The sequence below is a fragment of the Eptatretus burgeri genome, chromosome 1 (assembly GCF_056783735.1).
Source record: "Eptatretus burgeri isolate ZD-2024b chromosome 1, Ebu_testis_v1, whole genome shotgun sequence".
NCBI lineage: Eukaryota > Metazoa > Chordata > Myxini > Myxiniformes > Myxinidae > Eptatretus > Eptatretus burgeri.
In genome coordinates, this window is record NC_140961.1 from 2,667,409 (window position 1) to 2,689,862 (window position 22,454).

Below are 22,454 nucleotides of genomic sequence, written 5' to 3' on the forward strand. Positions count from 1 at the left end.
GTCGTCGTCATTCCTGAGTCGTTCAAGTATTGTTCGTGTGTTGTTCCTGCTCATCGCTCCTGTCTAGTTCCTGCGCACCATTCCTACTCGCTCAGTCCTGTCGATTCGTCTTGCTAGTCCTGGCCTGGAATTCATCTTCAACCATTCGCTTGCTGACTCCGCCTTTCTGCACCAACTTGTTGCTGACTCCGCCTTCTTCACCACTTCTCCACCCTTCTTTACCAATTCGCCTGCTGACTCAGCCTTCTTCACCACTTCTCCGCCCTTCTCTGCCCACTTGCTTCGGACTCCGCCTCTCTCCACCCTTTGGCTTCTGGCTCCACCCAATTCCCTTCCTTCACACCCGGAGGTCACGTCTCATTCTCTGGACCGATGCTAGTGGCACGACGCGCCACAAAGCAAGAGACGACGCACCAGCTGTTAGGGAGGTATCACCCAGCGGAGCATCCCCCCAAAACATATTGGTGGCGCGGTCGGGCAATCGTGCAAGGTATTGAGAGACCGTTGGCCTCATCTCCTCTCCTTTTTCTCTTCATCAACACCTCTTCATCGTGTGTGTGTGTGTGTGTGTGTGTGTGTGTGTGTGTGTGTGTGTGTGTGTGTGTGTGTGTGTGTGTGTGTGTGTGTGTGTGTGTGTGTGTGTGTCCTGGCACCTGTCCTCATTTAAGTTAAGGTTGTACAATAATTTTATCGGCATAACTCTGCTGTGTCTACTTTGTAAGTTGTTTGTATATTGCCATCCCTCTCACCTTTCTTGCTATCCCTGCTACAGAAAACAATAAACTACTTTCACTGTGCCACATATCTTTCCTTGCCTGCCTGTTAATAAATCCTTTGTAGAAATGTTCCCAGATCGTTTTCGTCCTTTCTTTCATTGATCCAGCATGGTCCGTATCCTAACTTAGCCGCGACTTTATTCCCAATGATCCGTTCCTTTTATCTGGTATATTTTTGGCAGTGTTGCTCGGCTGCATCTGATCCGGTAAAGTGATCCGGTTCGGACCAGGCATACCGAGGGCGTGTCTCCCGGTAATTAGATCACGTGTTTATTTTTAGGTAACCGGATTAACTAAACTGAGGACCCTAACTCACGTGGTTGAGTTATTGGAGTTCACGGTCGGTTAGCGATCCGCTGCATTACAGAATTATCCGTGTGCGGCGGCCTGCAATTCCGGGGAGTGTGGTGGGAACCCGAGATAGATTCTCCCCCTGGTGGGCTTCTCACCCGACCCCCTGCCCGCAACAATATGAATATACCAGCACTGTGAAATGTCCACCCATCACTACTAATGTTCTTCTCTTGTATTGAATGCACATTCTCTTACCAACTACTGCACATGTTTAACATCCAGCAAGTTTAAACAGTCTTGAGTATTGTACACTGATTGCTTCAAGACATACTGACCTGCGATTTAATCCAGCTCTGATCTGACAAATCTAAATCCATTACCTTGGCCAGAATACAAATCTCCTTCATGCTTCATGGCTCTCAGACTGACTATTCTATAATTGCTTTTCTGACAGTGGAAGCTGATGTGATGTGGTGGCCTTAACTGTATCTGTTCGATAACTGTTGAACAGGCCGAGTCCAGGCTAGGATTATGTGGGGTAAACAGCGCAGCAATTTTTTTCTGATGAAAGCTGCATACAATCGGTCCTCACTACGAGTAATTTGGTTCTCACAATGAGGCAGTGCAATGACTTTGAAGGAACATCAATTTCCTCGTTCCCCTTTTCATGAGTTCATTCTCTCCAAGTGTCCTTTCCCCAAACCTTCTAGTTTGAGTAAATTATAACCCATACCGTTATCTCTTAAATGATGACACTTTTTGTTTCGTCCTTTTGTCGAAAATGTTACTCTCACGAAGTACATGCACATTTAAAGTAAAAATCGTCATCGTCGTAATCGTCGTCGTTGTCATCATCGCTGCTGCTGCACAGTTTCTTTGCATGGTTTGTAATGGATGGTTTGATTATGCTGGGTGCTTTGGTTGTGCTGGGTGCTTTGGTTGTGCTGGGTGCTTTGGTTGTGCTGGGTGGTTTGGTTATGCTGGGTGGTTTGATGATGCTGGCTGGTTTGATGATGCGGGGTGGTTTAGTTATGCTGGGTGGTTTGATGATGCTGGGTGGTTTAGTTATGCTGGGTGGATTGATGATGCTGGGTGGTTTGATGATGCTGGGTGGTTTAGTTATGCTGGGTGGTTTGATGATGCTGGGTGGTTTGATGATGCTGGGTGGTTTGGTTATGCTGGGTGGTTTGATGATGCTGGGTGGTTTGATGATGCTGGCTGGTTGTTATGCTGGGTGGTTTGGTTATGCTGGGTGGTTTGATGATGCTGGGTGGTTTGATGATGCTGGGTGGTTTAGTTATGCTGGGTGGTTTGATGATGCTGGGTGGATTGATGATGCTGGCTGGTTGTTATTCTGGGTGGTTTGGTTATGCTGGGTGGTTTGATGATGCTGGCTGGTTTGATGATGCTGTGTGGTTTAGTTATGCTGGGTGGTTTGATGATGCTGGCTGGTTTAGTTATGCTGGGTGGTTTGGTTATGCTGGGTGGTTTGGTTATGCTGGGTGGTTTGATGATGCTGGCTGGTTTGATGATGCTGTGTGGTTTAGTTATGCTGGGTGGTTTGATGATGCTGGCTGGTTTGGTTATGCTCATGGTTTGATGATGCTGGCTGGTTTGGTTATGCTTGTTGGTTTGGTTATGCTGGGTGGTTTGGTTATGCTGGCTGGTTTGGTTATGCTTGGTGGTTTGGTTATGCTGGGTGGTTTGATGATGCTGGCTGGTTTGGTTATGCTGGGTGGTTTCGTTATGCTGGGTGGTTTAGTTATGCTTGGTGGTTTGGTTATGCTGGGTGGTTTGATGATGCTGGGTGGTTTGGTTATGCTGGGTGCTTTGATCGTGCTGGGTGCTTTGATTGTGCTGGGTGCTTCAATTGTGTTGGGTGCTTCGATTGTGCTGGGTGCTTCGATTGTGCTGGGTGTTTTGGTTACGCTGGGTTGTTTGATCGTGCTGGGTGCTTCGATTGTGCTGGGTGATTTGGTTGTGCTGGGTGGTTTGGTTATGCTGGGTGGTTTGATTCTCCTGGCTGGTCTGAATTTGCTGTGTGGTTTGATTATACTGGGCGGTTCGATTGTGCTGGGTGGCTCGGTTGTGCTGGGTGGCTCGGTTGTGCTGGGTGGCTCGGTTGTGCTGGGTGCCTCGGTTGTGCTGGGTGGCGCGGTTGTGCTGGGTGGTTCGGTTGTGCTGGGTGGTTCGGTTGTGCTGTGTGGTTCGGTTGTGCTGGGTGGCTCGGTTGTGCTGGGTGGCTCCGTTGTGCTGGGTGGCTCCGTTGTGCTGGGTGGCTCCGTTGTGCTGGGTGGCTCCGTTGTGCTGGGTGGTTCGATTGTGCTGGGTGGCTCGGTTGTGCTGTGTGGCTCGGTTGTGCTGGGTGGTTCGGTTGTGCTGGGTGGTTCGGTTGTGCTGGGTGGCTCGGTTGTGCTGGGTGGCTCGGTTGTGCTGGGTGGCTCGGTTGTGCTGGGTCGCTCGATTGTGCTGGGTGGCTCGGTTGTGCTGAGTGGCTTGGTTGTGCTGGGTAATTTGCCACTTGTTCATGGTGCTGACAATAACCTACACCGAGCGATCCTGAAAATCCAATGACCAATGCTGGCCGACACATCTTCCTGTGTATCACCCATTTGATGCCTCCCTGCATGTGAAACACCAGGATGACAATTTATGAGTTGGGTGGCGATTTTAACCCAGGCAAGACAGTTTGGAGACAAGTCCACATACCCCGAGGTGAATCTAGGTTATTAGTTATGCCAGGCTATATTATTGTCAGGTCAGGCCAGATAAATCTGCGACTTGCTACAGGTACCATGTGAACCTGTACTAACCTGTTCCATGGTCGGGTTGTCGGCGACTAAACCGTCTCCCCCACCAGGTTTTTTGGTGAGGAGGGTGTATGATATGGACACCCAGCAGGATTAAAAACAAAACCTGTCAAAGAGCGAGGAGCTCCTTGTGAGCCAATGGTCATCCATATCTAGTGCCCAAATGTGTCTGCAGACGACTTCCTGCAGTTGCGTTACTTTTTTAAGAGGTTGGTGGCAGGATTTGCACTCCGGCCACTGTAAAACCCTTCATTCTGAAAAACACAAAGAGGATTGAAAGCCCACTCCATGGGAGTACCTCCTGTGCAGCTGCTGTCTGCAGGGCAGCTCACCGGATGACGGGATTGGGGAAAAGCCTTCGGGACCCCCACTTTTTCATGATGGGAGGAAAACCTTCCTGGGTCAGATTGCGGTAGTATGTGTTGGAGTGGTGCTGAGGTGTCATCCACCAGATAGCGGTCTCCTTGGGTTAATCTGAGACAGTCCCTTTGGGTGGGTGCCTGGAATGTCCTATCCCTAAGAGAGGATGATCACTTGTCTCTGTTTGCATCTGAGATCAAGCATTTGGACATCGGTATTGCAACACTCTCTGAGGTTCGGAAACCAGATTGCGGCGAGATCATGGTGGGTGGTGACACCTACTATTGGTGTGGTCACTCTGCTGATTACCATTCCCCAGGAGTTGCTGTAGCTGACTCCAATGATAATTGAGCTAACACTGGTCAACAAGCATATTATGAGAATAAGGATTCGTCACTCCTTGGGTGTCATTTCCCTAATCTCTGCATATGCTCCGACTGTGGTGAGTGATCTCAATGTGAAGGACACATTCTATGCCACGCTCGAGTCTGTGGTTGATCAGTGCCCCAGGTGAGATACTCTTCTTGTCTTGCAGGATTGCAATCCATCGACTGGAACTGATATTGATGGTTCTGAGACATGTGTTGGTCCCCATGGATCTGGAACTGAGAACCAGAATAGCACGAAGTTCCTTGACTTTGCACAAAGTCATGGACTTAAGGTGGCTGGTTCATGGTTTCATTGCCCACAGGCTCATCGCCGGACTTAGTATTCCAATGCTGGTGGTGTGGCAAAGGAGATTGGCCATGTGCTCGTTGATGCTCAATGGAGGATGATCTAGACCTGCAGGGTCTACTGGAGTGCTCAGTTCCTCAATACCGACCACAGGCTTGTGGTAGCAACTCTGAAGTTGCAACTTAAATCTGGGAGAATGGTTGCATCTCAGTCTAGGCTGGACGTTGGTAAGCTGAAGGATTAGAGGGTAGCTGAGGAGTTTGCAAACAGGTTGAGTCGGGATTTGGGAGGGTCTGGGTGCTTTGGGGGATCCAAATGAGTTGTGGAGTGCCTTCAAGACCACCATCCTTGATGTTGCTGGTGGATGTCTTGGAACTCACCAAAGGGTGAAGAAGAATTTTATCTCTCAAGGGACCCTGGATACCATTGACCAGAGTCACAGGGCCAGGCTCAATGGTAGAGCTTAATGGCAAAAATATAAGAGTAAAACACGACAGATGCGGTGCAGGAAAACAACTGCAGATTCAACATACATGTCGAGCAAACCCAGAGCCGGAAGTGATTGCTTCACAGAGGACAAATTTCCAATCTTACCCTGACATATGTGCTTATTTCCTTTACATAGATCTGTGGATGAAGCGTACCATTACAGTGTCTCTAAATGTGACCCTTGGCCTCACTGTTGCAGTCAGCAAGTCAGATTGCTTCGTGAGGATGTCCTTACCCAGTGCTACGTCAGAAGCTTCCAGCACAAAGGTGGTGATGAACTCGAACAATCCACGCTGGGAAGAAAGCTTCCAGTATGAATTCCTTTCAGGAATAAAGGTGCGTGTTGTAAAGGAGGCTAGATGGTGGGTGGAAGCAAAGAGGTCTGTGAGGGTTCTCTGCGGAGTTTTGAGTAGAGGTTTACAATGAGATGCAGTTTCCTCTGTCTCTTCCGTTCAGAGCATCCTCTCACTGGACATTATCGATGCTGACCTTGTTCAAAGTGACCCAATCGGCAGTGTGCTTCTTGATGCCGAAAGTCTTTCGATGGACAAGAAAATACTTCGGAACTTCAAGTTTAATGAGCAGGTACGGTGACCGTTGACAAAATTACACTGATTGCTTTCTTGAAATTTGATCTACTCTTGTAAGTTTATTTTTCCTTTCTTTACCTCCACCACTAAAGATGGATGGTGGTTATGTTTTCACCCCTGTCTTGTCTGTCTGTCTGTCTGTCTGTCTGTCTGTCTGTCTGTGAGCACAATATCTCAAAAAAGCTGTGAATGGATTTGGATGAAACTTGATGGACAGGTTGGGTATTTGACAAGGACAAATTGATTTCAATTTGGTGAACATCTGGATCTGGATATGGATCCGAGAGTTTCAAAAAAATTAACTTTCAAGTGATTCTTCACCATTAGGAGATCGGGCCAAAAACGATACATGGTATGATATTTCAAAACGTTGTGGACGGATTTGGATGAAACTTGGTGGACACGTTGGTTGTGTGACAAGGTTAGGGTGGTGGGTTTGAGATCCTAGGGTCCTGGGTTCAAGTCCTGCTCAGCCATTACATTAATGCTGGGTAGGGTTGACTCAGTCTGTCATCCTTCCGAAGTCGGCAAAATGAATACCAGCTTGATGGGATGATTGAGCCATTTGAGTATCCTGCGTCAGAGTGGTGACCCATCCAGGATTGTGCCCAATAACCCAGAGGACTGCTTCGGCAGCAGCGATGCTCTGTACAGTGTGGTCCCAATGAATGGATGGATGGATTGAACACTGCAGAACACAAATCGCCTTTTTGGCACTTTAAAAAACCACTCCGTTTAGGATTACTTGGACATGTTAAATAAGGTGGTGTGTGCAGCATCAACAGCATTAAACTTCCTGAATTTGTTTTTCTCGGCAATCTTTAAATCTCTGTTTTATTTTAATTGAATGATATATTTGAACACTGCAGAACACAAATCACATTTTAGAACTTTCAAAAGCATGTTTAGCAGTACTTGGACAAAATATTATGGTATTTTACATCATCTCGACCAATCAAATTTATACCCAGCCCATGTCCTTGTTTCTCAAGACAGCGTGGGGTAAGGTGTTCTGTGAACTCGCTCGTTTCACTCATAATTCAGGGTACTATAATGCATGCACACAAGTCAAAATCGATAAAATTAATTAAAGACTTCCAACAACTAAGTTTTGAGTACATGCTGACTACTTTTAGAAGACTTGCACAGGGCTGTTTACATATCATGTATGCAGAATAATGGTATTCTTTATGCTCATTGCTGGACTTGGTTTTCCAACGCTGGTGGTGTTGCAAAGGAGATTGACCATGTCTTCGTTGATGGTCGCTGGAGGATGATCCAGAACTGCAGGGTCTACCGGAGTACTCAGTTCCTCAATACTGACCACCAGATTGTTGTAGCAACTCTAAAGCTGCACCTTAAATCCGGGAGAATGGTAACATCCCAGCCGAGGCTGGATGTTGGCAAGCTCAAGGACGAGAGGGTAGCTGAGAAGTTTGCGATCAGGCTGAGTGGACATTTGAGGGGTCTTGGTGCTTTGGGGGTTCCTGAAGAGTTGTGGAGTGCCTTCACACCGTCCTTGATGTTGCCGGTGGATGTCTTGGAACTCACCGCAGGGCAAAGAAGAATTTTGTCTCTCAAGGGACACTGGATACCATTGACCAGAGTCGCAGGGCCAGGCTGGAATGGCAGAGCGCTGCTGTTCAGGGAGCTGAGGCGTAAAACTGTACGTGCACTAAGGGTGGACAAGGAGGTCTATATGTGAGGAATCTGTGAGGGGGTAGAGCATCATCTGTGGACAGGTGATTCTCGTCCCGCTTACAAGGGAATTCACGCATTGCGTTCATCTAAGCCCATCCCTCGGAGCACTGCAGTCAGAGCAGAGGGTGGTAGGCTCTTGACAGAGCAGTCTGAAGTGAAGGCCCTCTGGACCGGTTACTTTGAGCAGTTGTACCAAGCTGATCCACCAGCTGTCGAGTTGGACGTCAAGGTTGTTACAATCCCTGTCGCTGACCCTCCAATCAACTGTGGTCCACCTTCGCTTGTGGAAACACGGGCTCCGGAGAACCCGTTGAAACAGGGTAAAGCTCCAGGGATTTGTGGCATCCATGCTGAACTTCTCAAGGCTGGTGGAAATGCTGCACTCGTGTCATTGCATGCAGTTTTGTGCTCTGACTGGAACACAGGCATCATCCCAACTGATTGAAAGAGGGGCCTTGTTGTCTCTCTCTGGAATGGGAAGGGTGATCGCCAAGACTGCAACAACTACCGAGGGGTGACGCTGCTCTCAGTGCCGGGCAAGGTCTTTGCTCGGATAATTCTTGATAGGGTTCGCCACCATGTGCTTGAGCACCAGCGTCCAGAGCACTCAGGCTTTACACCAAAGAGGTCAACGATTGAGCGTATCCTTGCTCTTCGGGTCCTCACCGAACGCAGACGAGAGTTTCGGCAGGGGCTGCTTGCAGCCTATGTTGATCTCTCTAAAGCGTTCGATTCAGTGAATCGAGATGCCCTCTGGAGGATTCTAGGTCTTCGTGGGGTGCCACCAAAACTGATCGATCTGATGTTGGAACTCTACTCTGGTACTGAGAGTGCTGTGAAATGTGGTGGTACCATCTCTGACTTACTTCCAGTTGTTACTGGAGTTTGTCAGGGGTGTGTACTGGACCCCACACTTTTCAGCGCTTGTATGGACTGGATTCTAGGGAGGATGTCGGAGATATGAAGCTGCGGTGCATCGTTTGGGAATGTCAAGATCTCGGACCTTGATTTAGCAGATGATGCAGTCATCTTTGCGGAGACTTTAGATATCCTTTTTGGGGCCCTCGAGGTGCTGAATGAGGAGTCGGAACCGCTGGGATTACGGGTTTCCTGGGTCAAAACTTATATCCAGGCTTTCATTGACATATTGGATGCTGCTGTCCTGTCTGTGTCTGTTTGTGGTGAGGATGTTGAGGTCGTGGAAAGATTCACTTACCTTGGCAGTGATAGTCATGTCTCTGCTGGCTGTGGGTCAGTGGTCAATAGACGTCTGGGTTGGGCCTGGGGAGTCATGGATTCACTGGATCATGGGGTGTGGCGCTGCCAGTACCTGTGCGAGAGGACGAAAGTCCGAGTCTTCAGGTCCTTGGTGCTTCCAGTCTTGCTCTATGGATGTGAGACTTGGACTCTGACCAAGGATCTGAGACGGAGGCTTAATTCCTTTGGTACCAGGTCTCTTCGGAGAATCCTTGGCTATCGCTGGTTTGATTTTGTGTCCAATGAGCAGTTGCTGAAAGAGACTCGGATGAGATTTGTTACCTGCATAGTCCGTGAGCATTAGTTGCGGCTGTATGGACATGTGGCTCGTTTTCCTGACGCTGATCCTGCTCACCAGATTCTCTCAGCGAGGGAGTCTCATGAGTGGAGGAGGCCAATGGGCCGAACACATGCCTCGTGGTTGCAGCAGGTTGACCAGCATCTCAAGGAGATGGGGATGGGCCTGGCATCTGCCTGGGGGATGGCCAGACGGAGGCCCCTGGAGTACCGGTGGAAAGTGGACGCAGTGACGCGCTGTTCTGGCACATGCTCCCATACCTGACCTGACCTTTATGTCTGTCCCCACTGTTTTTTTATATATTTTTATTTTATACATGATGGAGGCTCGTGGAAGAGCGAGAGCACAATGAAAGGGAACAAAATGGAAAGGGGGAAACACCAACAGCAGATTAGAGATGAGAGTGAGGTCAAAGGAAGGGGGAGAACGCCATGTGGGGGTGAACAAGCTCAAACATGGAAAGAAGAGGAAGGGGGAAATGGGGATGAAACAGAAAAGGAGCAAACAAACCAACAACTAACAAACCAAAAGTGGTGAGGAAGAGGGGGTAAAATCACAATAACCTGGAAAAAGGGAGTGCTTGGGGTAGAAGTGATCATTCGTATGGATGGGAGATGACCTGAGGTAGAGGTGAACAGCTGTCTTGAAGCCCTGGAGGGAAGAATGGGACTGAATGGACTGGGGAAGTTGGTTCCACATGGCAGTAAAAAGAGGAACAAATGAGTAGAGGTGAGCAGTGAGCCTGTATTTTGGGAGTTTAACAAGAAGAGGGTTACTGGCAGAATGTGTGTTCCCTTCAGAATTCTATGAGGGGCAGAGCCAAGAGAGAGCAGAGGGTGGAAGACCAAAAAGGAGGTGATAGAATACAGAGGGGCCACCAACCTGTTTGTGATTTGAAAGTAACAGGCCTAAACACAGCTTTCTTGTCGGAGTTCCCAGTGATTTGAGGACCTTGCTTTCTTTAGCATAAAGACGGGCAATGTGTGAGGCAGGAGTACCACCCCAGGGGGGAGAGCAGTACTCCATCAAGATGCGAATGAAGGCCTTGTGTGCTGATAAGAGACTTTGTGCTCCTAATTGATTTGTGTTTTCATTTCCCACTTCCTGGCTTGAGAAACGTGATGCTCCATGTTGTGTTCTGCAGGGAAGCAGACTGGAAGCACAATTCCTGGTTGAGAAAAGGTAAGTCATCATCGTACACCAAGTATGGTGCAAGTAGATCATAATACAGTCCATCAGTTTATAGCATTGTCCCTCCCCATCCCACGATGCAATTTTCAGATGGATTTCTTTGAAATAGTTGTGCCAGGTTTGCAACCAATTTCACTGTTGGAAAGTGCAGTTTGTGTCCGAGTGTGCCAACTAGAGTAAAAAACAAAGCTCCCTATTTGTGTTACTCTGATCAGTAAGCCAAGTCGGAAGTCCTACATCGTTGTCACGTCGTTTCCAGATATTAAAGTGAACCACATGTGATGTTACATACATATTTGTAGGCTCATTATTGGCTAAGAAACACACATGTGATGTCACATGCATGTTTCGGTCAAGTGTGGAGAAGACTCGACTGCCTCAACAGCAATTGATGGAAAATCTGCCAAAGTTGCAGCACAGTTTGGTGGTGAAATGTTGGTCAATATGAAGACACAGGGTGGAAAATTAATTGTTGATCACATGTGGTAATTTTATGTTCTTGATTCCACTTTTGCTTCACTTTGAACAATCGATGGTGCCTGCGGTTTCCGGCTGTGAAAGCCTTTCGTGGTTGCGTGCCTCCATTGCTTTGCTTTCCTTTCTTATTCAGATTGCCTACGTCTGGAGAAGTGTATTGGCACAAACTGAATAATGTTTTGACCATTATCCATGTTGTCACATGCTCACCGTTGGACCAAATAGCAAGTGACTTTTGAAATGTATTCTTCCATTCATGGCAGCTCGTTTTACCATGTTATTCACAAAAGGGTGTTCGGTTCTGCCCAATCCATCCCCTAGTGCTCGCACACCTTGCCCGGTTCTAACCAACGATGTACTTGTGGTGAGTTCTTGATCTGTTGACCTCTCTTTTTATGATTTTAAATTACCTTCCGCAGGTTCTTGGTTTTGAATGCTGGGTTTTTGATTGCAGTGTATTTTTTAAATTAAATAACTGTATGGATGTGATTGCGGCTCGAGGTGTGGCTGCCTTAAAAAAAAATGCCAATGTCAAACTCTATCTTGGATCCGGCTGGGACTTTTGGAATAATGAGGGGGGTGGGAGGGGGAGTTAACATTTTTGACCTTGACCTAATTTTGAGGTCATGGCCTAATTATAGATTTAACATTTTTCACCATAACTCGACGAAGGTTTCTTCAATCGGAACGAAATTGCCTTCTCTAGATAGCATAGAGCAAGCCACATTTCATCTATATCATACCCTTCTGGGTTAAAGGTAAAGGTCAAATGGTGGTCTAAAAAATGTGTTTTTTGTCCGCTCAATTTTTCCACTGTGGAATCTGAAAGTCCACTTGCCATTCCAAGATGTCCTCGCATCACTGAAGTTGTGCACCTGATATTTGATTCGTGTCTTTGACCTAATTATTTGGATTACGACCGAATTAACAAAAAAGCATTTTTGAACATAATGTGACGTTCACGGGACTTGAACAGTCCCGCCAACGTAGAATGAGCCGAAACGATGGAGGCGGTTTATCCTTTACAACCCAAAGATGGCGGTTCTAATCGCTCTAACGCAAACGGGACGAGGAATGTAGCACGAGTCGCTTTTCACTGAGTTAATGATGTTTATTTCTCTAACCAGAAATAATAAGACTTGGCAAGAGGAGGGATCCGGGGCGATTCGACGGGATGGTGGTGTGGGTTCGGGCGTGGGGAAAACACAAACAATTCCAATGGATATACCAATCTCAAACCCTCTAAGGCGCCAGGTACACACACACACACACACACACACACACACACACACACACACACACACACACACACACACACACACACACACACACACACACACACACACACACACACACACACACACACACACACAACGTAGCTGGTCCTGGTGGTCAGGCTGGCCCATGGTGTGGACGCAACAGTCCCTGGATTGGCGTCGGACGAGCTGGCGTCGCGCTCGTCAGGGCAGGAGACACCGTGGTGCTGTCGACCTCCTGGTGTCGGCCCCAAGTCCGCTCACAGCCGCCAGGGAACCAGTTCTGGCACCAAGTTGCGAGCAGGAGAGGGAGGCAGGTCCGCCCGCCGTTCGACCCCGTGCTCCGAGCCAGCAGAACCCCAGAGCCAACCGAGGTGAGGAACGAGGCACAGCAAGGCCACGAGACACGATGAAACCAGGATCGAATCAGCGCAGCAACACAGCACGCTCCCAGCACAACAGCCTCCACCAGAACGGTTTTTCTGTCCCGATCTTCTTCCTCTTCCCGTTTTTCCCCGAACAGAACCTTTTTATCCTCGAGTCCTCGTCACTTCCAATCGAGCCGTTTTATTGGCCCTCCGCCGTCGCCTTCCGCCAATCGTGATCACGGGGCGGAGCCATCCGCAGCACTGTCCTGTGACGTCACGGCAAGCCTCCAGGGAATACTAAAAGGGGTTTACGCAGACACACTTACCCTATCCCGTATCCCTATCTAATTGCGTGACAATTATCATTTCCCCCTTGAAGAAATGGACATTTATTAGACAACTTATCACCACTGAATTGCTACTTATTACATCGAGATCCTGGTACACTCTAACAGCATGGCATACCTAATTAAACATCCTAATTACCCTTTGAATGCATACCCCCCCTCAAACGTAACAATAATATGAATAATTTTTTTATGATGTTTTGTTTTATGGATAGATTGTATATGGGAACACATTTTCTTAATTTACACTCTATCCCTAAAAGTTGAATGTCAACGTTGTATGGTGGTCTGAAAGGAATATATGGCCATCTTTAGATCGCGGGTGCCTGGGAGGCTTACCCTTGGCGATTGCTTTTTGATCGCAGACATCTAGTTGTTGCTATTATTGGGGTACCAAACTTTTCAGGCTGGGTAACCTATTGTTTGTCTTATGATTATTGTCCTTGTACGTTATTATTATTATTACGCCGGCAATTTTCAGGTTTATGCCCTTTTAAATTCATTTCCTCTGCAACCACTTGTCGGATTTACACAAAAAATTTTTTACCATCGGAGTGATGACTCATGTAGATTTTTTTTTTTTAATTACCATTTTGACCTCAAAGCAGCCATGTTGGAGAAAAAGGGAAAAAATTGGACCTCTGTATCTCCAAAATCACATTATGGAAAAAATTGAAACTTTTCACATGACAAGCACTCCTCCTGGGGAATCAGCCTGCTTTTTCATGACTTCATCAGTGAAGTGGTATCCCGGTCAAAATTTGACATGTAAAATGCTGTATCTGATCAGAATGAAATTTTTTGAGGGTCATCTCGGGATAAATTGGTAGACAGAAAAAAGTTGATGTCAAAGGTCACATGGTTTAGAGCCATATTGTTAAAACATCTTTAAAAAAAAATTTTCTCCTAAATGGCTGAACAGATCGAGGCCAAACTTTACACACATGTTGCCCAAGCCATGGGGATACATGGGTATTCACCAATAATTGATAGGTCACATGGTTTGACAACCATATTGGAATGAAGGAAAATATTAAATAATGTTTTCGCTGGAACCGATTATCCTATCGAAGCGCAACTTTCCAAGTATCATGAAACACCATTGCTGCATCTGCTGTGGAAAATATGACATCATAGGTCATGTGGTTTTGCAGCCATATTGGATCGAAAAACAAACCTTATCCAATCCACTTTCCTCTTTATCTCTTTGCTGATGATGCCACCCTCTGCTGTACCATGTCTCATCCCTCTGATCTGCAGGCAGCAGTCAGCAGTCTCTTCACTCCCTGCAGACCTGGATAAATTCACAAACTGGTCGAACACGTGGAACATGTCTTTCAATCCTGACATATCTCACACTCTCACTATATGTCTCTCGAAAAGGACCATCTGGAACCCCCCTCTCTACTTTCTCAACAATCCCCTTGAAGAAATCCTTTCATTCAAGTTTTTGGGCCTCACTATTTGCCACGATCTTTGCTGGGAAAGCCACATCTCCAAGCTGGCATCCAAAGCCCGTCACCAACTGGGCATCCTACTTCGTGCAAAGTCCTTCCTTGGCACACCTGTGCTTCCCTCCACTTACAAAGCTTGCATTTGCAGCCTGATGGAGTACTGCTATCCACTCTTGCGTGGTGCTCCTGCTTCACACCTAGCTCGACTTCACGCTGTGGAAACCAAGGCTTTCAGGATAAATGGTATCTCCCATGATGAAGCTGAGTCTTTGGGTCTCTCACTCTCTCACCACAGGCATCATCTCATCGGTGGTCTTTCTGTCTTCCACCCTCTCCTCACTTGCCTTGCCCCCCCCCCTGCTCTTTCTGTGCTCTGTCCCCCCTATAATTCCACAGGGTGTTAAAGGTCTGCCAAAAACCCCAGCATTCGATAGTATTCAATAATATTAGTGAGGAAAGTGGAAAAAAAAAAAAAAACTTTGCCATTAAATCGTTGTGGCCTGTTCCAAGTCAAGGCATGATTGAGCAGGCCAAAAAACATGGCGGCTTCAGACCCCAGTGAGGTAACGTAGGAAATGCCTTAAGACCCCAGAGAGCGAGGTGGTCGAGGACGGCACCTGATAAACGATATTATTAAATAAGGCTGTTAATTATCTTCAAAAAGGGTGTTTTAATTAACCCAAACATCCAATTTTCACTCTTGCACTTCCTTGGAGTTCCCTTAGTATGCACGCAAAGTTTCAGGCTGCTAGGTTTCATGGTTTTGGACTTTTGGGACACACACACACACACACACACACTTATTAGTTTGGATTATTATTATTATCCCGCCCCCCGGAGGGAGGGAGCGGGATATTGTAATCGTCCGGTTTGTCTGTTTGTTTGTCTGTCTGTTAGTAACTTTACGGCAAAACGGCTTTAGCAAACACTATCAAATTTAATCCACAGGTGGGCAATGAACCTTGGACGACCCCATTAACTTTTGGGTCCAATTGGATCAAAGGTCAAGGTCACGAAAAGATCAAAATCGTTTTTCGCTCATAACTTTGTCAAAAATGATCTGATTTACTTCAAACTAAGCTTATAGTGAACCTTATTCTATTTGTCACTTATAATCCTACCCATTCTTAAAGTGAAAAATGCATATTTGTGAAGATCGGTAGGGTCCGAAGTTTTGGGGGTCATGGTCATCGGTCAAAATTACAAATTTTCCATTAAAACTAAAATAGGGTTACGAAAATACAAATTTATGGGAAAACGGCTGGCTCAAACACTGTGAAATTGTATCCACAGGTGGGTAATGAACCTCGGACGACCCCATTAACTTTTGGGTCCAATTAGGTCAAAGGTCAAGGTCAGCGTGGCCTTGAAAGGTCAAAATCATTTTACCGTCATAACTTTGTCAAAAATGGTTTAATTGACTTCAAACTAAGACTAAAATATTCCTTATTCTATTCCTTATACTCAACATTCAGGTTAAGGATGTATCAAATTTAAATTTGATTCCCAAAATAACTTTATGCCTTAAATGGGTAGGATTTGTTGTGCCTGGCACCACTTGTTTTTATTGTTATCTCGCTGAAGTTTGGGCTTCAGTATTCAAAGCTCTCATCAGTTATTTAGGTTGGACTGTTTCCATCCCACAATGCTGTGGTCTCAACTCTAAATGGCATATGCTGCCTGGATTTGTCCACAGCTCTTAGACGTCATACAAATGTACACCGATGTCCTCGTCCAAGACTTGGACCTGATGTGTACAAGCTCCTCCATAACCTCAGGACAATGTTAAAGGAAGTGTTTGTATTATCCTCTCCTGTCGGATACGTACAATATTGAATCTTTCATTTGGCTTGATCTTATCTTGTGATGTTTATAAAGCGTTTGCCTGGATCGGATGTATTTCTCATTAATCCCAAGAACCATTGCAAAGGAGAAGGCTTACATTTCTCAGTTTTTACATCCATAGGCCCTTCGGAATTTCTTCATTAACAAAATAAAGTTTCATCATAACTCGAATAGTTTGATTGATTACCCTGCCTGGTTCCATCACTAAATTTATTTCTCCACCAAATATTTTTTCTTTCTTGAGATTGTTTTTAGTGAGCAGACATTAATGATATTCATCACATTGTGTTTGTTTAGGAGGTACACCTGTCCTGTTGATGAACGTATGTGGATTTTTACCTCCACCACCTCGGTCGACGGAGGTTACGTTTTCTCCCCTGTTTGTCGGTCTGTTTGTTTGTCTGTGATCACGATCTCAAACAATGCAGACATATTCAGATGAAACTTGGTGGACAGGTTGGGTGTGTGACAAGGATGAATTGATTGGATTTTGGTGAAGATCTGAATCCTGATGCTGGAATTTTTAAAGTAATTTTTCACAATTGAGAGATGGGGCCACCAATGAAATAAAGCAAATCTCAAAAAATTGTGGACGAGTTTTGACAAAACGAGGTGGATGATTTGAGTCGGTCACGAGAACAAGCCGATTCGATTTTAGTTCAGTTCCAAATGTAACTCCGGCCTATCGGTGGGAAACCAAACGTAAACTGTTCAGCCTGGCGGAGGGATGGGCTCTACTGAGTGCCGTTCTAATTGAGCCTGCACACGTTCGATTTGCAATGGCAGAGAATGGACCGATACAATTCCCCTCTGACATTATGATTATGAGCTGATTTGAGGGGAACAAAACTGGGATTTAAAAAACTGAGAATACTTCGACCTGATAATGTTTGAGTGTTGCACTTCACAATCGTCGGTGAAAAAATGCACCAGTAAACAGGAAATGCAAACTTGGCGACATTTCCCGCAAATATCTATGCTGGTGGTGGCCATGTAAGGAGTATGGTATATTGTTGATGATGATGCTGATGATGATCGGTAGCACAATGATCACTGTTCTTCTCCCTTTTTTTTTTTTAATCTTGGTTTATTTTTGAATGGCAGGCACGGCCATGCGTGGAAATGGACGTGACTGTTTGCCGAGTCAAGAACACCACAAAGGAGGAAAATGGAAGTTGGTGGTTCACAAAGCTGTTTGCAAATACTCGTGCAGGTGAAATGTTTTGTATCACATTGGTGAGGAAATCATGGTCTCACTGCCTGTGAAGTACCAAGATTAGTGTGGTGAAGCTCATGAATGATGGAGAGCATGAGGAGGATACTGAGACCAGAAGAGGGTTGTCCTATGGACATCTGAGCTCAAAGCTCATGATTGCTGGAATATGAAGTTCAAATCCCATATACTGTGCTGATTTGTCCATTGTGCACTAATGTCCTTGTATAGAGGTAATTCCTGTAAAATACACTGTTGTCTCCCTATGTCTTTGTCCTGCATGTGATTTTTGTACAGGCTCTTGCATGAGCATTAGATGATTGTTTTTTCGTTTTTTTTTTCAACATTGTAACTTGGAGGTGGAGATAATTAAATCAACATTACCATTACAGAGACCGCAAGTAATCACGGTGACCATAATTAGGCAAAATTCAGATAAATGACGTTAAAATGAGGGTGGAATTCCCGTGTGTAGGGCAGAAGAGAGCAATTGAAGTTTGGACAAAGGTGAAGTATGAAGGACATCGCAAAACACCAAAACAGGTGGATGCCCAGCACTGCAGGGCATTAGTGGATGTTAAATATCCCACGGTGTCTGTTACGAAGAGTAGGTGAATTATCGCCAGCACCCTGAACACATTACAAATCTGTCAAAATCGCCGTCAGTCCAACGTCAGACCTGGCCAGCCGGTTCGTGAATGATTGGCCACCAAAAGCATGACCTGGGTGAACCCAAAAGAAGGTGGGAATTATTGGGGTCGTGAATGAAGTCGTAGTAGTAGTATTAATGGTAGTTGTCACTAACATTGGTAGAAGTGTGTACCTGGACGACTCACGAAAATCTCCACCCCCATGAACACAACCTTAAGCTAAACCAATCCTCTCCCTGCAAGTTACTGATTGCTCTCCTCTTCTCTCCTCTCTGTCTCATTTTCTACTTGCTCATTCCTTTGCTGATTGTGTACAATTGTTACCCCACTGCTAGACTGTGAGTTTGATGTTCCTGCTCCCCACCCCTACTCTTTGTCACCTCTTTCTTCTCTTTCTATGGAAAAGTAATTGAGAGTAACAATACATTTGAGATCAGGAATTGAAGGAAAGCCAATTTAGTGAAAAGGAATGAGAGGAATAAAAGTTAAAGGAGGTTAAAACGTGACACAATTTGAAGGGGGAGGGGTTGAATGAGTGGAACACTCAAACCAGAGGGCACACAGAGGTTGGACCAGTTTTGGCCAAATTGTTTACATCGTGACACTGCTGATGAAATTCCATCTTCAGCCCCAATACCGCTGGATGTCTAAGACAGGAAAAGGGGGGCCGTGGAGTGGAAGCCCATAGTCTTGGCAGAGCATTGAGGTAGGTGCTCACGACAAGTTTTGAACATATGTATGACTAAAGAAGTAATTCTGGACAGGTCACTATTCTGTCGCAGGATGTGGAAGTTTCCCCTCTCAACCTGATCACTTGTGGGATTCAAACTCACACCCACTCAGGTGCAATACAAGGCTGTACCCCTTCCACCACAAAGCCATTAATGGAGATGAAGGCAATACAAAAATAACCGAGAAGGGCATTCGGTCGAGCGCATACCTCTGTCACGCAACGCCTGATCCACGAGGACATACCAGGCCCTATACATATTTGAAATATCATGCTGTATATCGTTTTTAGCTCGCCTGTTCGAAGAACAGAGAGCTATAGCGATACCCTCGGCATTAGTGTCAGCGTGAGTGTGAAAATGTTAAACTTTTTGGTGCAAGTTATTTTTTCCTTTCTAATGTTTTTATCTACCACACTATTTTTTATACGCCCGATATAATATATATATATATATATATATATATATATATATATATATATATATATATATATATGTAAATATATATATATATATATGTATATATATATATATATATATATATATATATATATATATATATATATATATATATATATATATATATATATATATATATATATATATATATATATATATATATATATATATATATATATATATATATATATATATATATATATATATATATATATATATATATATATATATATATATATATATATATATATATATATATATATATATATATATATATATACATATATACATATATATATATATATATATATATATATATATATATATATATATACATATATACATATATATACATATATACATATATATATATATATATATACATATATATATATATATATATATATATATATATATATATATATATATATATATATACATACATATATACCGTTTTTACAGCCATTTTTCCCTGCTGTGCAGGGTTTGGCTTTTTCTTGAGACAATGTTTTATGGCCGGATGCCCTTCCTGACGCCAACCCTGGTCGCCTCTTACGACACACAGGGATATGGTACACCTATTCTAACCGGGGCATACACCGGGACCGGTACACTGGTACTCATTTCTCCGACCTTGGAAGGATGACAGGCTGTCAACCCCCTGGTGTTAATTCAGCAGCCAACGGGGCTTGAACTCAGGACCCTGGGATCCCAAGCCACCACCCTAACCACTAAGCCAACACCAGGCTTATATATATATATATATATATATATATATATATATATATATATATATATATATATATGTTATGCCATGTCGGGGCGTATTATGTGATACCGGTCGTCTGTCTGTCTGTCCGTCCGTCCATTCCTGTTCGCACTCTAACTCCCAAAGTTTTCAACTTTCATGTTTCATATTTGGTACATCGGTACAGACTGTGGAGATGGTGTATCGCGACATACATTCGTCATCTAAAGTGGTTGCCATGGCAACCAGGATGCTGTTTTTCATCCGTTCCTGTCTGCACTCTAACTCCCAAAGTTTTCAACTTTCACGTTTCATATTTGGTACATAGGTACAGACTGTGGAGACGGTGTGTCGCGACATATGTTCATCATCTAAAGTGGTTGCCATGGCAACCAGGATGCTGTTTTCCATGTTGTAGCACAATTCTGTATACAGTATACCTTCTTGTTCAGTCGTATATTGTGCTCACTTGCACTCTTGTTACTTATTACAATATACAAATACATATATTGCTTTAAAATTATTTGGATCAGACTTCACTGCAATGCTTTATAAAAAATATTAATTATTAGACGAGTCTTTTAAAAATGATAAATGTATAAACAGGCGAGCATTGGGTGGCTTTCACACCAGCTTTGGTTAGCTCTATCGCTCATTGGTGAAGAATTACTTAAAAAATAAAAAAAAATTCTCGTATCCAGATTCGGATCTTCACCAAAATCAAATCAGTTTGACCTTGTCACACAGCAAACATGTCCACCAAGTTTCATCCGAATCGGTCCACAACTTTTTGAGATATCCTGCACACAAACAAACAAACAAACAAACAAGAAAGATGTTATGCATAACACGCTGCTTCCATAAAACAAATTTGACTGTCAAAAATAATTGGTGGTTGAACTAATTGACAAAATACACAAATCCTTTTCAAATTTCAATACAAATGGATGAAAATTGACTATTTTAGAAATTACTATGTCGACTTTTTGGCTTATGTTGATCTTTTGGTCCATGTTGACCTCAAAAATATGTGATCATTGAATTCAGTAACCTGACAGGCAAATCCTTTTCAAATTTCAAGACAATGGGATAAAAATTGAGGATTTTAGAAATCTCACCTAAGTTGTTGACTTTTGGCCTATATTGACCTTTTGGTCGATGTTGACCTCGAAAATAATTGGTTGGTTGAATTCAGTGACCTGAAATATAAATTCTCTTCAAATTTCAAGTCAATCGGATGAAAATTGAGGATTTTAGAAATCCAACCTCAGTTGTTGACTTTTGGCTTATGATGACCTCAAAAATAATTTGTGGTTGAATTCAGTGACCTCATAAACACATCCTGTTCACATTTCAAGTCAATCGGATGAAAATTGAGGATTTTGGAAAATTGACAAGTTTGTTGACCTATATGGTCTATATTGACCCTTTGATCTCAAAAATCGTAGGCTTCTTCCTTGCTTATGACGAACTCCACCATGTGATGAAGTTTTCTGAAGATCGGTTTAAAATTGTGACCTGGAGGCGATAAATATATATATATTTTTAAAAACCCAGAGAAACAGACAGACAGAATAATGCACCCAACCATCCAATATACTTGAAACATCCTCGATTTTCGCAAGTAACAAACAGACAGACAGGGGTGTAAACATAACCTCCTTCACCTTCGGTGGTAGAGGTACCTCGAATGCACTCGGAAGAGCGCATACGTCTGCCAGGCGAAAGAGTTCACATTTTGTATCCCACTGATGGGCGTGCTGGATCTCCATCCGGACCTGAATCAATATCTAATCAATTCTTCCTTGTCACCTATCCAACTCATCCACCAAGTTTTGTCCGAATCCGTCCACAGCTTTTTGATATTTCATGCTCAGACAGAGGTGAATCCATAATCTCCATGCACCTTTGGTGGTGAAGGTAATTATTTTAGATTTTTGGCAAATGTAACTCCCCCTTGTCACCCAAGACGGGTTGTGATGCATTACTTTAGGTTTGACCAACAAGTTCCTTCAATCCCTCAACCACTGATTATCCCCAAGAGACATAAAACACCACTGCAGGTCTTTAAGCCTCGAAGACCCGATGTATCACGCAGGTGGATTCGGTTTGATCTGTGGTTTAAAAATCTGTCCTTCAATGATTGACCGTTCGACGTGATCGAATATTTTTTTCGTTGTAGAAATTGCCTGCAGCATGAGGTTGTGGCTGCAATGACGGAACTTTTAATGGCATTCCCAATGTTAATTCATTCCCTTTGTGATTTTTCCCTCCCGGCGTTGTTCCTTCATTAGAAATGCTTTTGACTCACTGCGAGTAGAATTTAAATCTGCATTTGAGCGGCATGTGAGGAAAGAGGCTTTCATGGTGATTTCAGCATGGTCTCAGATAAACATGGAGCTTTCAACAATGTCCTTTTGGGTAAACACAATTCAGGCCACACATGAGCACGATGATTGAAATTCATG

The 22,454-nt window shown here is 44.3% G+C and overlaps 1 protein-coding gene and 1 pseudogene across 11 annotated transcripts in view; one reads left to right on the forward strand and one right to left on the reverse strand.

The window, feature by feature from the left end:
- PLA2G4F (phospholipase A2 group IVF) overlaps positions 1 to 22,454 on the forward strand; it is a 236,579-nt gene that overhangs the window by 33,725 nt on the left and 180,400 nt on the right. For 10 of the 11 annotated variants that reach the window (XR_015055403.1, XM_085870902.1, XM_085870923.1 and 7 more), the window contains exons 3-7: positions 5,604 to 5,740; positions 5,861 to 5,989; positions 10,395 to 10,432; positions 11,240 to 11,282; positions 17,293 to 17,401. Coding sequence is in view for 10 of the 11 variants with exons in the window: in XM_085870902.1 (XP_085727028.1) it covers positions 5,604 to 5,740; positions 5,861 to 5,989; positions 10,395 to 10,432; positions 11,240 to 11,282; positions 17,293 to 17,401 (456 nt within the window). In the remaining variant the exon portion in view is untranslated. The remainder of the gene's footprint in view (positions 1 to 5,603; positions 5,741 to 5,860; positions 5,990 to 10,394; positions 10,433 to 11,239; positions 11,283 to 17,292; positions 17,402 to 22,454) is intronic. The other variant, XM_085870959.1, reaches the window with a different exon arrangement.
- On the reverse strand, positions 1,974 to 5,517 carry LOC147033785 (uncharacterized; annotated as a pseudogene).